We start from the raw sequence: 15,089 nt of genomic DNA on the forward strand, positions 1-15,089 counted from the left end.
GAGGGCTGTTTTTTTTTTGGGGGGGGGAAAGGCTTGGGGCTATAGGGAAAAGAAGAAATCCATTTAATCTAGTGCTGGGGTAACCCCCCGCCCCCAGAGAGGGCACTGTCACCCCGCTCTCTGTCGCCGGCGGGAGGGAATGATTCACCCGAAGCCGGGGCAGCTCCGGCAAGGGGTCACCGGGGTCTCCCCGGTCCCCGCGGCCACTTCCCTCAGAAAAAGGGGAATTCTCCTTCTCATCAGCTCCCGGTGGGGAAGTCCGGCGGGTGCGGGAGGGCACGTACGGTAACTGGCCTTTTACGACGTTTACAAAAGAGCAAAATTAAATGGGAATATCGTAACCTGCGGCCGCGTTTAACATGCTCTTACACCTCAGGGCACCATCCTTTACGCACGGCAACGATTCTGTGCAATTCACACCAATTCTAAATTGCCAGTGGAACGTTCTCCCGGCTTGGGGGAACAGCCCCCTCCTCACCTGACTTAGTGGTTTGGGATTTCCTTTCCTTCCCCCCCCCCCTTCCCCTTTCCTTTTTCCTTTCTTTTTTCCCCCCCTTTTCCCTTTCCTTTCCTTTCAATTTCCTTTCCTTTTTCCTTTCTTCCCCCCCCTTTTCCCTTTCCTTTCCTTTCATTTCCTTTCCTTTTTCCTTTCTTCCCCCCCTTTTCCCTTTCCTTTCCTTTCATTTCCTTTCCTCTTTCCTTTCTTCCCCCTTTCCTTTCCTTTCCTTTCCTTTCCTTTCCTTTCCTTTCCTTTCCTTTCCTTTCCTTTCCTTTCCTTTCCTTTCCTTTCCTTCCTTTCCTTTCCTTTCCTTCCTTTCCTTTCCTTTCCTTTCCTTTCCTTTCCTTTCCTTTCCTTTCCTTTCCTTTCCTTTCCTTTCCTTTCCTTTCCTTTCCCTTTTCCCTTTCCTTTTCCCTTTTCTTTCCTCTTTTCCCTTTCCCTTCCTTTTTCCCCCTTTCCCTTCCCCCTTTTCCTTTTCCCTTGCCTTTCCTTTCCCCCCCTCCTTTTCCCTTCCCTTCCCTTCCCTTCCCTTCCCTTCCCTTCCCTTCCCTTCCCTTCCCTTCCCTTCCCTTCCCTTCCCTTCCCTTCCCTTCCCTTCCCTTCCCTTCCCTTCCGATCCGTGCCCGTTTCTTTGCATCAAGGCTGTGCCAGGCGTGTGAACTACAAAGCATTAATTAGTTAAAAAAAAAAAAAGCTCAGGGGAGGAGTCGTCCAGGAGGCTCCTTATCTCTCTCTTATCAGCAGGCACCTCCCTCCTGCCAGTGCAGACACGGGGAGAGATGGCTCATTAACACTGATTGGGAAGATTTTCCGGCTGGTGTAGAGTTTTTTTCTCCAGATACCTATTTTTATCGGAAGAAAACAGACATTAAGGAGGCGGCATCGTCCCTCGGTCACATAGAAAGCCTTTTTTTTTTTTTTTTTGTTGAAATCGGTTGGTGCTCCATCTCTGAAAATGGATTTGGGAACCGCCGTCACCCCCCGGGATGCTCCTTCCAGGAATTGCTGCCTCCGTAGGGCAGAGGGACAAATTTCCGGGAGGAAAAATAGGCGAAATGAAAGAAGAACCGCGTCGGGGACAAATTTCAGGGAGAAAAAAAACCCTGGGAAAGCGAGAGCGGCTCATGGCTGTGGATGCTGCGATGGGTCCCACAGCCCAGCTCCGCTCCGCGCGGGCTCTGCCTTCCCGGGAGGAGGAGGAGGAGGATGAAGGATGAAGGATGAAGGATGAAGGATGAAGGATGAAGCACACCCCCGCAGCGGCCGGGAGGTCCCGTTCTGCAGAGCCGTCCTGCTTCACGCTGGCTGAAGATGGGTTAGGGAAGTCCAGGGTCGTGTTTTTCCCTCTGGCCCATGGAAATCCGACTGAAGAGAAACTTTGGGAGTGGGAGCAGCTGCTTGCATTTAAGGCAGCCTCTTAGACATTTTAGCTAATCCTAATATCGCTTTAGCATGAAAAAAAAAGTTACTTTTGGGTTGTTTTTCGTTTTGTTTTGTTTTTCAGGGGCTGGAGGAGAAGCCCCTGAGCTGGAAGGATGGATTGCCCCGGGTCCTGCAGTGGGTGACCGTTCCCAGCCAGCCCGGTGGGCGGGGGCTTCCGAAGGATACGGCACCGGGATACCCTGCCCACTCCTGCCGGACCAGAGCAGACCTGCGGCAGGGTGGGGGCAATTTGGAACGAGCAGGCCCAAAGGATTTGTGGTTGGAAGGATATTTGGGGCAAACGGGGACAGCTGGAGATGGCAGCCCTAATTATTGCAAGCTTCAGCAGCTTCGTTATTCACTGGGACAACTTGGAAGCTCCATGCTATGATACTTGAATATTTTATTATTATTTTTTTTAGGCTATTTAAATAATCCTGGGGGAAATGATTGCCCTCTGTTATCGAGCTTATATTTCTGTTAGAATGGTTTATAATTTTTGGCCTGATTTCTTATCGTTCCACGGGTTCTCTGTGGTCGCCGGGTGGGTTGGAAGGAGATGTTTCTGCTGGGAAACGCGTTGCCCCGCTCCGGCCCTCCCCGGCAGAATTCCCATTAATTAACTTCAGTTCACACATATGTTCCTGCGGTTTGGCGTTTTGTCCAGCTGGAACTGGATATGGCAGAAATGCCAAAAGACCATCTCCAAGCCTCCTACCCTGCTTTCTGCCTTTTGTTTGTTTGTTTGTTTTGGTGTTTTTTTGGGGAGTTTCTGGTTTGCTTGTTTATTTTTTTGTTTCATTTTTGGGTGGGTTTTTTTTTTATTTGGTTTTTTTTTTTGGTTTGCTGTCTTTTTTCTTTTTTTTCTTTTTTTTTTTTTTTTCCTGGGGTCATAGTGATCTAAAAGGGGGATCCAAAGCCAATCAGGGAGTCTTCCAAGGAGAAGTCAATCAAATCTTTTCCAGGATGGTCCTGGGAAGGAAGGGGTGATGCCCGGAAGAGATACTGGGAGGCGACAGCATCGTGCGTCCCAGGAAAGGAAAGACATCACTTCCCTGCGACCCCAACCGGGCAAAAAACCCAAGCGCTGGTACGAAGAGCTCGCCCGTGGGTCTGCCACGGGGTTATTTCTGAGCGCTGTGCGACTTTGGAGAGGGCAAAACTCCAGGTTTAATTAAAGAGTGTGATTTTTATTTTTTTTTTTTTTTAATTTATTTCTTAATATTCATAGAATCATAGAATCGTCTGGGTTGGAAGGGTCCTTTAAGATCATCGAGTCCAACCATCGACCCAACACCACCAAACCCAGCACTATCTTGGAACGTAAGTTAGCATTACAGGGGAGAAAAAAAACCAAACAAACCCCTTTCTCTCAATTTTTAACATAGGGAGAAGGAACTTAAACATTTAAAATGACACCAAAAGGTGCCTTTAGGGACAACTCGTCACCTTTGTCCCCAGCACGGCTTGTCCCCGCGTCAGTAGGAGTTATTAACCGATGAAGAATCGGACATTTTGATGTTGCCACAAGGTGAAATAAGAAATATCAGCCCGATAATCACCGTTGTCCTGGTTACCCCTGGTACCCCAGGACCCCTGGATCAGGAACCATGTCCCCCGGCCTCACGCAGACCCCAGCCCACCCGGCAGGAGAGGGCTTCCCCAGGCAGCTGCTGTCAATGTTATTTATCACATTAATGATAACAACAACTATTATTTATTTATAGCTTAATTTATCTATTTTATTTGCTTTTATTTGTTAATCGCTATGTATATTTGTTATTTGTTAAGTGCTATTTATTGTTTATCATTTATTACTTACTATTTATTCACTGATTTACTATTTACTGTTTATTTTCTACCAACGGGGTTTATTATTTACCATCTGCGGTTTCTTATTTGCTATAAAGGTAATAATATTTACTATTTGTCATTTATGTGTCACATCAACATAATTTAACAAATATTTAACATTATTCACAAACAATTGGGGAAACAGTGGCCAAGGAGCTGCCGGCTGCTCTTCTGCACCGGGTAAGAAAGAGCCATCAGGGGCTTTGGAGATGCTGAAGAGCCGGGGGTGGACAGGGCAGATCAATGCACCAAAGCTCTCCTGCGGTCCAGTTTCATTATTATTTAAATAAATGTTATTTATTAAGGAATTTGGAGGATCCGGGTTTCATGCCAAATCGAGACTGTTAACTGAAGTCAGGACTATTTCACCTTCTGCCTGATCAAAGTCACAGGGGAAGCAGAGTATCCCACCATAATCCTCTCCAAAAAAAAAGCTCAACATGAGCTGGCAACGTGTGCTGGTAGCCCAGAAAACCCCCCGTATCCCGGGCTGCATCCCCAGCAGCGTGGCCAGCAGGGTGAGGGGGGGATTCTGCCCCTCTGCTCCGCTCTGGGGAGACCCCCCCCCAGTGCTGCCTCCAGCTCTGGGGCCACCAACAGTAGAAGGACATGGTCCAGAGGAGGCCAGGGAGATGCTGGAGGGCTGGATCCCCTCTGCTGGGAGGACAGGCTGAGAGAGTTGGGGGGGGTTCAGCCCGGAGAAGAGAAGGCTCTGGGGAGACCTTCGAGCCCCTTCCAGTCCCTCAAGGGGCTCCAGGAAAGCTGGGGAGGGACTCCGGATCAGGGAGGGGAGCCCTAGGAGGAGGGGGAATGGTTTTAACCTGAAAGAGGGGAGATTTAGAGAAAAGCGGAGATCTCAGGAAGAACTTCTTTGCTGTGAGGGTGGTGAGAGCCTGGCCCAGGTTGCCCAGAGAAGCTGTGGCTGCCCCATCCCTGGAGGTGTTCAAGGCCAGGTTGGGCGGGCTTTGAGCAACCTGATTGAGTTGAAGATGTCCCTGCTCATTGCAGGTGGGTTGGACTAGACGACCTTTGAAGATCCCTTCCAACCGGAACCATTCTGTGATTCCACCCCCCTCTGCCTGCAGCCAGGCAGGATTTAGGACGGAGGTGCAGGCAGGACGGCATCCAGGGATGGATGGGATGCCCTCCCGGGTGCTTGCATTTTCTTCCCCTTGCTCTGGGTGCCTGCAGTGATTTCTCCTGAGCTCTTCATTTAGATTTGCTTGTTCAGCAGACGGGGAAGTGGGACAGACCTCCCTGGCCCCGATCCCTAGAGCAGGGCAAAGGGGATGGGGCTGTTGGTGCCAGGAGGCTCCTGCCCTGCAGAGATCCCTCATGACAAACAGTCCCCTCCGAGGTCTCACGCCATGTCCTGCCCCCTCGGCAAGGTGAGACGTGAGGATGGGGCACGGAGCAGCCGCCCACCCGCCGGTGTCAGGGAAGGGCAGGTCCAGTGGTGTGTGTCATCCCTGGAATGTGGTGGCCGGGGTGCGTCACACTGCCCCACTTCCCTCCCGGTGGCTGGGGGTGATGGAGGTGCCCGGTTCAGCTCTTGCGAGCGGGGAAGTGACAGTCAACAGGCGCCGAGCATCATCGATCGGGGAGCTGGTGGCTTCTGTGTGACAGCAAAGAGCGGACATTGACACAGATTGCCGGGGGGACCGTCCGCGACACATCTCAGGGACGTTACAGCCGGGACGAGGAGGAAGATGATAATTTCGTGCCCGACGCGACGGTAGGTTTGCAAACAGGAAATGTTTGAAGCAACCAGCAGATCGGTCTGCAACGCCCTTCCTGTGAGGGTGACTCTTTGGCAAGTGGCTTCTGCCGCTCTCAGAAGTGATGACCAAGCCCTGGCATGTCTATGAGCCCGCAGCCACCCACCCCTCAGCAGACACCCAGGAACCGTGGTCCTGGGGCCCATTTGGCCCGGAGCTGAGGAAGAGACAAGGTGCCAGGGCTCACAGTCGGACCATTGGAGGAACCTCATCATGGAGTTACCTTCTTCCTGGCGGCCAGAACTCATCTGAGAGAATTTCGGTGCGGCAGCTTTGTAAAATTCCATGAGCAAGTCTGACGGAGAGGACTGGAGTTTGCAGCTCCGTGATACCAAGGCTGTGCACGGACTCTGCCCTCACTGGACCCCACCGCACCTGGTGAGAAGAGCCTGGGGCTCATCTCTGCTCCTGTTCCTGGGGCACGATGCTCTGCTCTTCCTTCGTCTTTCCATTCTCCCCACTCACCTCCTTAGTCCTTAAAGGGCAAATGATTCTGAGTGCTTTTGCTTTCTCCCTCCACTCCTCTTCCAGCTCTCTGTCCATCTCCCGCCACCCTACGCCCAACCTTTTCCTTCCTATTCCTATTCCTATTCCTATTCCTATTCTTTTTCTCCCTTCCCTTCCCTTCCCTTCCCTTCCCTTCCCTTCCCTTCCCTTCCCTTCCCTTCCCTTCCCTTCCCTTCCCTTCCCTTCCCTTCCCTTCCCTTCCCTTCCCTTCCCTTCCCTTCCCTTCCCTTCCCTTCCCTTCCCTTCCCTTCCCTTCCCTTCCCTTCCCTTCCCTTCCCTTCCCTTCCCTTCCCTTCCCTTCCCTTCCCTTCCCTTCCCTTCCCTTCCCTTCCCTTCCCTTCCCTTCCCTTCCCTTCCCTTCCCTTCCCTTCCCTTCCCTTCCCTTCCCTTCCCTTCCCTTCCCTTCCCTTCCCTTCCCTTCCCTTCCCTTCCCTTCCCTTCCCTTCCCTTCCCTTCCCTTCCCTTCCCTTCCCTTCCCTTCCCTTCCCTTCCCTTCCCTTCCCTTCCCTTCCCTTCCCTCATCACTGAATGACCAGAGGATGTTTACAGTACTGGAGACCTGGGAGTCACTAATTTTGCCTTCATCTCTTGCTTTCCCCCAGGTGAGCACAAAGGAGAAAGGAGGAAGATGGACCGCCATCCCAACAACACGATCCCTGACTGGCGTATGGTGTTCCCAGCGCCCACGGAGGGCACAGTCTACGGGGATGGACACAACGGGACCAAGCACTTTGCTGAACACATCCCTGAAATCGTCACCGGCAGCATCACGCTGCTCGTCTGCCTCTGCGGGCTGGTGGGGAACGGGGCCATCCTCTGGCTCCTCGGCTTCCGCATCCGCAGGAACCCCTTCACCGCCTACCTCCTGAACCTGGCCGTCGCCGACGCCTGCTTCCTCCTCTGCACATCGGCTTTCCTTGTGATATACCATATGCCCATGCTCAGCCGCTTCCAGCCAGAGATTTTGCAGGTGCTGCCGCTATTTCACTCCATGGTTCTGCTCACATACAGCACCAGCCTCTACCTCCTCACGGCCATCAGCGTGGAGAGGTGCATCTGCGTCCTCTGGCCCTTCTGGAGCCGATGCCACCGACCCAAGCTCCTGTCAGCCGCCATGTGCAGCCTGTTGTGGGCCCTTGCCTGTGTCCTTGCCGGGCTGGTGTACTTCGTGTGTGACCTGGGTCACTCTAAACACTGCTGGATGGCTTTTGGAGCCTTCTGCTTTCTCAATTTCTGTTTTGTCCCCCCCTTTATGGTTCTTTCCAATGTCATCCTCTTCATCAAGCTCAGGCGTAGCTCTTGGCAACACCACCCGGCGAGGCTGTACACTGTCATCTTCCTCACTGTTCTCTTCTTTGTCCTCTTTGGCATCCCGCTCAGTGTCCAGACCTTCCTCAACTTCTTTGGCTACATTAATTTTGTCTTTGAGATCTGCCTGTTGCTGGCCTCTTTCAACAGCAGCATCAATCCAGTTATTTACGTCCTGGTTGGGAGCTGCGGAAATGGAAATTCCAGGTTCAGGGGATCTGTCAAAGTGGCTCTTCAGAGGGTCTTTGAAGAGAGGGCAGATTCCCGAGAGGTGGGTGAGACCCCTGTGATGGGAATTGCTGCCTGAAACCCTGTGGCTGCAGACTGGCGCCTGGAGAGGGGCAGCCCTGCCTCTGCACCCCGGGCTATCCCCCAGGGGAGCCCACTTGCCCAGCTGGGCGAGCAGAACCAGCAGTGGATGGTGGCGTGTCCCCCAGGACACGGCCACGCGCCATGAGATTTCCAGGGGCAAGGCTTGGTTCCCACCTCAAACTTATTTTTAAGTTATTTTAATAAAAGTGTCTTGGCATGTAACTTACTGGTGATTGCAGTTTCTTCCCTTGCTGGCTCCACGGGGTGCTCTTGCTTGTTCTCAAAATTGCAGAGGTGGCAGCCACCTCACGCTGCCCACTACTTTATATTGCTGAAATGATGTCATCCAGAAAGTCTTGCTTCATTTTTTTTTCTCCAGGGTTAACACAGCCACGCTCCTGGGCCCCGATCTGTACCTTGTCTGCTTCCCAGCATGGAGATGTTCCTTCCTGCCTTTTCCCTCTTCTGGGACCTTGGTGTCTGGTTCAAAAAGCACTGAGCACTCACTACCTTGACCCTCCAAAGTCCCCAGAGCAGAGGAGATGATGGTGAGGGACAGAAATGACGTTTTCAGCTCCTTCTGGCTTGCGGTCCTCCTGTGCCTCAGTCTGACAGAAGAAATCCATCTCAGTCTGGCTAATCATAGAACATAGACCATAGAATGGTTTGGGTTGGAAGGGATCTTCAAGATCACCTAGTTTCAACCCCCCTGCTCTGGGCAGGGACACCTCCCACCAGACCAGGTTGCTCCAAGCCCCCTCCAACCTGGCCTTGAACCCCTCCAGGGATGGGGCAGCCACAGCTTCTCTGGGCAACCTGGGCCAGGCTCTCACCACCCTCACAGCAAAGAACTTCTTCCCCACATCTCATCTCAATCTCCCCTCTTTCAGTGTCAAACCCTTCCCCCTCCTCCTAGGGCTCCCCTCCCTGATCCAGAGTCCCTCCCCAGCTTTCCTGGAGCCCCTTCAGGGACTGGAAGGGGCTTCAAGGTCTCCCCAGAGCCTTCTCTTCTCCGGGCTGAACCCCCCCAACTCTCTCAGCCTGTCCTCACAGCAGAGGGGCTCCAGCCCTCCCAGCATCTCCCTGGCCTCCTCTGGACCATGTCCTTCTGCTGTTGGTGGCCCCAGAGCTGGAGGCTCCCAGAGCGGAGCAGAGGGGCAGAATCCCCCCCTCACCCTGCTGGCCACGCTGCTGGGGATGCAGCCCGGGATGCGGGGGGTTTTCTGGGCTGCCAGCGCACGTTGCCAGCTCATGTTGAGCTTTTTTTTTGGAGAGGATTATGGTGGGATACTCTGCTTCCCCTGTGACTTTGATCAGGCAGAAGGTGAAATAGTCCTGACTTCAGTTAACAGTCTTGATTTGGCATGAAACCCGGGATCCTCCAAATTCCTTAATAAATAACATTTATTTAAATAATAATGAAACTGGACCGCAGGAGAGCTTTGGTGCATTGATCTGCCCTGTCCACCCCCGGCTCTTCAGCATCTCCAAAGCCCCTGATGGCTCTTTCTTACCCGGTGGAGAAGAGCAGCCGGCAGCTCTTTGGCCACTGTTTCCCCAATTGTTTGTGAATAATGTTAAATATTTGTTAAATTATGTTGATGTGACACATAAATGACAAATAGTAAATATTATTTACCCTTATAGCAAATAAGAAACCGCAGATGGTAAATAATAAACCCCCGATGGTAGAAAAACAGTAAATCAGTGAATAAATAGTAAGTAATAAATGATAAACAATAAATAGCACTTAACAAATAACAAATATACATAGCGATTAACAAATAAAAGCAAATAAAATAGATAAATTAAGCTATAAATAAATAATAGTTGTTGTTATCATTAATGTGATAAATAACATTGACAGCAGCTGCCTGGGGAAGCCCTCTCCTGCCCCACAGCATCTCCGTGGTCTCCTCTGGCCCCGCTCCAACAGGTCCATGTCCTTCTGCTGTTGGTGGCCCCAGAGCTGGATGGAGCTGGCAGCACCAGTCAGCAGCCAAACCTTCACCCTGCCATGGGGGTCTAACCGGGGAGGCAAGTTAGCGCTGCCTGAGACTAGAACCGTGCCAGGCTGGACAGAGGACGGACAGACAGACAGAGAGCTACGGGCTGATGACTGTTGGAAAGCGCAATTCTGTGCACCGGCTGGAGAAGCCCCTGGAGCAAACTGCCAGGGCAGACCCAAGGAAAGAAGGAGGAGCAGAGGCTGGGAAAGCTCTGGCAGGCGATAGCTCCAAGAAGTTGAGCTCTGTCTGCCAGATGGTTTTATTAACTCTCCTGACACAGAGAAACAACCACTACCAGAGCCATAATATTTACAGAATGTGGCTTCTTTTGAACGCGAGCCTGACCCCCATACAAACAACTAACTGTTGTCTGTAAATCTTGTGTTGGAAATCCAAATTTTAGGTGAGGGTGCTCAGGACGTTGCCCGTGAAAGAAGAAGCTGAGGAAATCCAGGTAACTCTTGCAGAACACACGGGTAGAATGGGCAGCGAGCATTGTGTTGCACATTGTTACGCTGGTGTACCTTGATGCTTTCCTTATCACGACCCGTTTGGACATAAAGGGGTTGGCTTGGTGCGAGGATATGGGACTGGGGACCCAAGCGCAGTGTCAGGGAGGGAGAGAGGAGGCGGGTTTGGTCCTGGGGTCCCCACGTGTGACAGTTCCCAGCATCAAGGAGCATCCCCTGATGCAACAGGAGCTGGTTGCGTTTCACCTCCTGCGTGGGAACCATCTCACCGACCTTCAGCTCTCTAGAAATTACACGGTCCCATCCGAGAAAACCATCGTAGGCTGCTGGCTGACTGCAAAGGGGGTGTAGAAGACAACTCGGACAAATCCCTTAACTTTCAGATGGCTGAAGCCAAGTGAGCTGCGTTGATTCATCTCTCCTTAGGAAAAAAAAAAAAAGTTTTCCTGAAATCCTACATCACTTCTCTGCCGTCTGCCTGTGCTCTGGGTCACGCATACATATTATTCGGTGGTCTCCTCCACGCACGCGGTAGGTCCTCTTGGAAAGTGTGTATTTGATGGTCAAATATCGCTGTGAAATTGCGGTATGCGAGTAACAAAGCTAGAGCTGGATCAGAAAGGGAAGTTTTGGAGCAAGGCCAAGCTTGCAGCGCAGGGTCCTAACGGTACAGCCCTGGAAGGGCAGGAGGAAAGTTCAGCCAGTTCAGAGATACGAATATTTTGGCATCGGTGTTCCTTTAAAACGAAATGAAGGAGGAACCTGACACTGAAATAATCTGCTTTTCTCATGGGTCTAGTTTCTGAGACTCTGGTTTGTTAGTCATTTCCCGTACAAAGCCAAGAATAGATTGTAACCAGAACCCTGGTACTGTCAAACGCAGTGAAATAGTTCCCTGTTTGCAAGAACCCTCGAGAACGTGACCTGCTTGGCTAACACTGAGAACAGCGGTTTGTGAAAGGGCCGGAGGAAGACCTCAGGCTGGACGCTGCAGAGGCTCACCAGGGGCAGGCTTCGGTCCAGTTTTCCAAGTGATAATTCCAGGAAACCTCATGAAGATGCCGTCACGGGGGCGGCAGCTGGGGAGAGCGAGGTGATGCGAGTCTGCAGCGCGTTTGCTCCAGCAAATTTCTCCAGGCTGCGAGAGGAAAGAAGGTCAGACTTTTCCGGGTGTTTTCTTTGGTTGCTGTTTTTTTCCCCAGCTTAATCGGTGCCACCCCTGGTTGGTTTTGAATCTGTTGGTCAATTTGCACCAAATCTGGTCAGGGAATAGTGGCCTCTAGGATATTAAGACTTATAAGTATTGTGGGGTATTGTGGTGGTAGGGGAATAATGAAATGAGTGTCCTGCTGAAGGATCCCGGCAGCTTAGTGATATCAACTCTAATATTGGAAATCTGAGAATCCATATCAGATCCACCCCCAAAACCACTTGCTCCATCTCCAAGGACAATCCTTTCATCTTGTTATTTCCCTCCTGTTATTTCTGTCCTGTCCAAAGCCAGGAAGAAGGCATCTCCCTAGCTTTTTCTCCAGAAGGCATCTGCCTAGCTTTTTCTCCACCTCTGTACATACATACATACATACATACATACATACATACATACATACTCTTGTGCCAGGTGTGTCATGCCCATCTCCCCTCATCCTGTCTTCCATCTCTCCTCTCCCTCTTTCCCCTCTGTGCTCCTCCACGTGGAAGCTGGGGGCATGGCTGCAAAGCCTGGTGTGGGGGACAGCGGAGTAAGTAACGTGTCTCTGTTTTATCTCGTCCCTCCAGCTGTGCGAGGAGGAAGGAGAAGCAGCAGCGGTTTCGTAATGGTGCCTGCCATGGAAGGAGCCAGCCCAGCTTGCTGGAGCCAGCCCGGTGGGACAGCACATAACAGGAGCTGGCATCACAGGCTGCTGGGGCAGGAGGATGACGACTACAACGGGACCGACTGTGAAGGTGACCACTTGAGCAAAGTCCCTGTGACACTGCTCATCTGCCTCTGCGGGCTGGTGGGGAACGGGGCCGTCCTTTGGTTCCTCAGCTCCCACGTCCGCAGGAACGCCATCATCGCCTATGTCTTCAACCTGGCCGTCGCCGACTTCACCTTCCTCCTCTCCATCGCCGTTGCCATTGTGATATTTTACAGCCCAGAGAGCCTTTGTCACAGGCTGGGCTCACGGGATGTGACAACTGTGGTGAACATCACCATCCTCTTCTCCTTCACCGCCAGTGTCTACCTCCTGACAGCCTTCAGTGCCGCCACGTCTCTGTCCCTCCTCTCCTCATCCCGATGCCCCTGCCACTGCTCCTGGGGCTTCCCAGGACTCCTGTGTGCCCTGCTCTGGGCCCTCTCCTTCCTGCTCACCCTCACCCTCTACCTCAGCCCTGCGGCGGTCATCATCTTTGTCCTGAGCTACCTCTTGTCGGTGCTGACCATGTTGTTGTCTGGTCTAACCCTGCTTGCCAGGGTCTTGTGTTCTTCAAGGCAATATCCCCCAAGGATGCTCAGTGTTGTGGTCCTGCTCGCTGTCTTCTTCTTCCCCTTCTTCACGGCTGATTTTGGTTACTGGCTCTTGCTAAGGCTGATTGATTTTTCTGTTTTTGTCTTTAACGGCTCTCTCCTGTTGGCCTGTGTGAACAGCACCATCAACCCCGTGCTTTACTTCTTGGTCGGGTGCTGTGGAAAGAACTTCACCCTCTCTGTTAAGGTTGCTTTCCAGAGGGTTTTGGAAAACGTATCAGAGCCCCAAAATGGAGGTGAAACTCCCAGAGAAAACACAGTGAGAGCAGCTGTTTAAACCTCTGCTCCCTGGGAGAAGATGCTCCAGGGATGGACGGGTCTCGTGAGCCGGGGCGAGCCAAAGAAGATGACTTTTATGTGTGTCCAGCTGCAGTGGAATGGAATTAGCTGCAGCACAAGGAACCGTGCTGGGTGGCACGAGAACTCCTGCTGGGGGTGGACGCTGGACGGGGTGGTGAAATACCCATCGAAACCTTTTGCTTTGAAACCTCTGCTTGGAATCGGTCCTACCCCACAGGTCTGAGCTTTCCCTGTCCCGAAAGTGAGGTTGCTCTACCCTGCGCTCTATTAAAACAGAGCTGTGGAGGCTCTTCGCTCCTGCCGGTGTGTTTTTGGTGTGTCTGCTTAAGAGCAGAGGGTGGGTGGATAAGAAATCTGGGCACAGCTGGGCAGAAAAATTGCTGGGCAAAGCCTTGTGTGTGCATCGCCAGCGGGTTCCGAACCGTGTGAAGAATACGTGGAGCCTTCACATTCAGCTTTGTTAGCGGGCACATAACTGTGTGTTTGGGATCGCCCCTGGAAGGCTTTCAGCACGGTTTGGCTCAACTGGAGGCTTCTTACAGTGAGAGACACCTCCGCTAACTGCAGGCATCCCAGAGAGATGTCGCCTGCTGACCAGGTCGCTCCCAGAAGGAATGAGGAGGTCTTGGCACTGCCAACAGATGGCTCATCCCGACTATTGCAGGCTCCTACTTTAGGATGAGGTGCATCATGCCCTAGGGGTACCTGTCCTCCTCATATACAGAGGCTTTAGAATGAGAGGAACTGAGACATTTGTGTGCTCACAGCCCAGAAAGCCCCCCGCATCCCCAGCTGCATCCCCAGCAGCGTGGCCAGCAGGGCAAGAGGGGGGATTCTGCCCCTCTGCTCTGCTCTGGGGAGACACCCCCAGTGCTGCCTCCAGCTGTGGGGCCACCAACATCAGAAGGACATGGTCCTGTTGGAGCGGGGCCAGAGGAGGCCACGGAGATGCTGGGAGGGCTGGAGCCCCTCTGCTGGGAGGACAGGCTGAGAGAGTTGGGGAGGTACAGCCTGGAGAAGAGAAGGCTCCGGGGAGACCTTCGAGCCCCTTCCAGTCCCTCAAGGGGCTCCAGGAAAGCTGGGGAGGGACTCTGGATGAGGGAGGGGAGCCATAGGATGAGGGGGAATGGTTTTAAACTGAAAGAGGGGAGATTGAGATGCATTCTTGGGAAGAACTTCTTTTCTGTGAGGGTGGTGAGAGCCTGGCCCAGGTTGCCCAGAGAAGCTGTGGCTGCCCCATCCCTGGAGGGGTTCAAGGCCAGGCTGGACGGGGCTTCAAGCAACCTGGTCTGGTGGGAGGCGTCCCTGCCCAGGGCAGTGAGGTGGAACTGGATGATCTTCAAGGTCCTTTCCAACCCAAACCATTCTATGATTCTATGATTTTCTGACAGAGTGGGGTCGGTTCTCCAGTGACAAGCTCTGCAAGGAAGCCCAGCTGCTGTTTATTCAACAGACCTTGGGGTCAGAGTCACCATGTTGGAGTAAGAAAATGACACCTTAGGTTGGTAACTACAACAAGACCAGTACAATCAGGCTTCTGGAGGTTATGGTTAGTCACTGAAAGCTGTGCAGAGGAGCTGCTCAGCTCCTCCTGAGGACAGCCAGGTTCAGAACAGAGGCAGGGAAGGGCTTCCTCTTGATGCTGAAGCTGGGGAACCAAAGGATGGCCCCACTCCCTGCCAGCCCACACAGGCAGATGTGTGATGTTCCTAATTTCGATAAAATAAAATGGCCCATTAAATGGCCCAGCACTTGTTTATAGAATCATAGAATGATCAGAGTTGGAAGGGACCTTGAAGGCCATCGAGTTCTGTATTTCAGGCTCTTTTTGGTCATGGAGACAGAGGTGCGATGAGTGGAGTAACTATGAAATCTTTGCTGCAAGCCAAGAGAATACAGGAATTGGTGTCTCTGGCTTGCCAGGATCATCTGATCTGGTAATCCCCCACCTTGCTTCACGGCACGGCTCGGAGCGATGTTTGGGTAGAGTTTGGGGAGCTGTGCCAGAGCAGGTTCCCGTCTCAGCCCTTGCAGCTGGCATCTGCCCGCTGGGCTTTTCTCTGGCATCAGAGAGGTGATCTTTGCCACCAGACATCCTGAGTTGCACCGTTTTATCTC

The 15,089-nt window shown here is 52.4% G+C and overlaps 2 protein-coding genes across 2 annotated transcripts; both read left to right on the forward strand.

Annotated features, from left to right (window-relative positions):
* The first annotated feature begins 6,688 nt into the window (after positions 1-6,688).
* LOC141466178 (proto-oncogene Mas-like) lies at positions 6,689-7,675 on the forward strand. Its single transcript, XM_074149956.1, has one exon. The coding sequence runs from the start codon at positions 6,689-6,691 to the stop codon at positions 7,673-7,675; it is 987 nt and encodes a 328-aa protein (XP_074006057.1).
* Positions 7,676-11,976: 4,301 nt separating this feature from the next.
* On the forward strand, positions 11,977-12,948 carry LOC141466179 (mas-related G-protein coupled receptor member X1-like). Its single transcript, XM_074149957.1, has one exon. It carries the CDS (start codon positions 11,977-11,979, stop codon positions 12,946-12,948), a length of 972 nt encoding a protein of 323 aa, XP_074006058.1.
* The last annotated feature ends 2,141 nt before the right edge of the window (positions 12,949-15,089 follow it).

This window comes from Numenius arquata, chromosome 6 (assembly GCF_964106895.1).
Source record: "Numenius arquata chromosome 6, bNumArq3.hap1.1, whole genome shotgun sequence".
Classification (NCBI taxonomy): domain Eukaryota; kingdom Metazoa; phylum Chordata; class Aves; order Charadriiformes; family Scolopacidae; genus Numenius; species Numenius arquata.

Excerpts from the sequence above, each read along its gene's own strand:
- LOC141466178 (XM_074149956.1), top strand. The coding sequence starts at position 6,689 with ATGGACCGCCATCCCAACAACACGATCCCTGACTGGCGTATGGTGTTC.
- LOC141466179 (XM_074149957.1), top strand. The coding sequence starts at position 11,977 with ATGGTGCCTGCCATGGAAGGAGCCAGCCCAGCTTGCTGGAGCCAGCCC.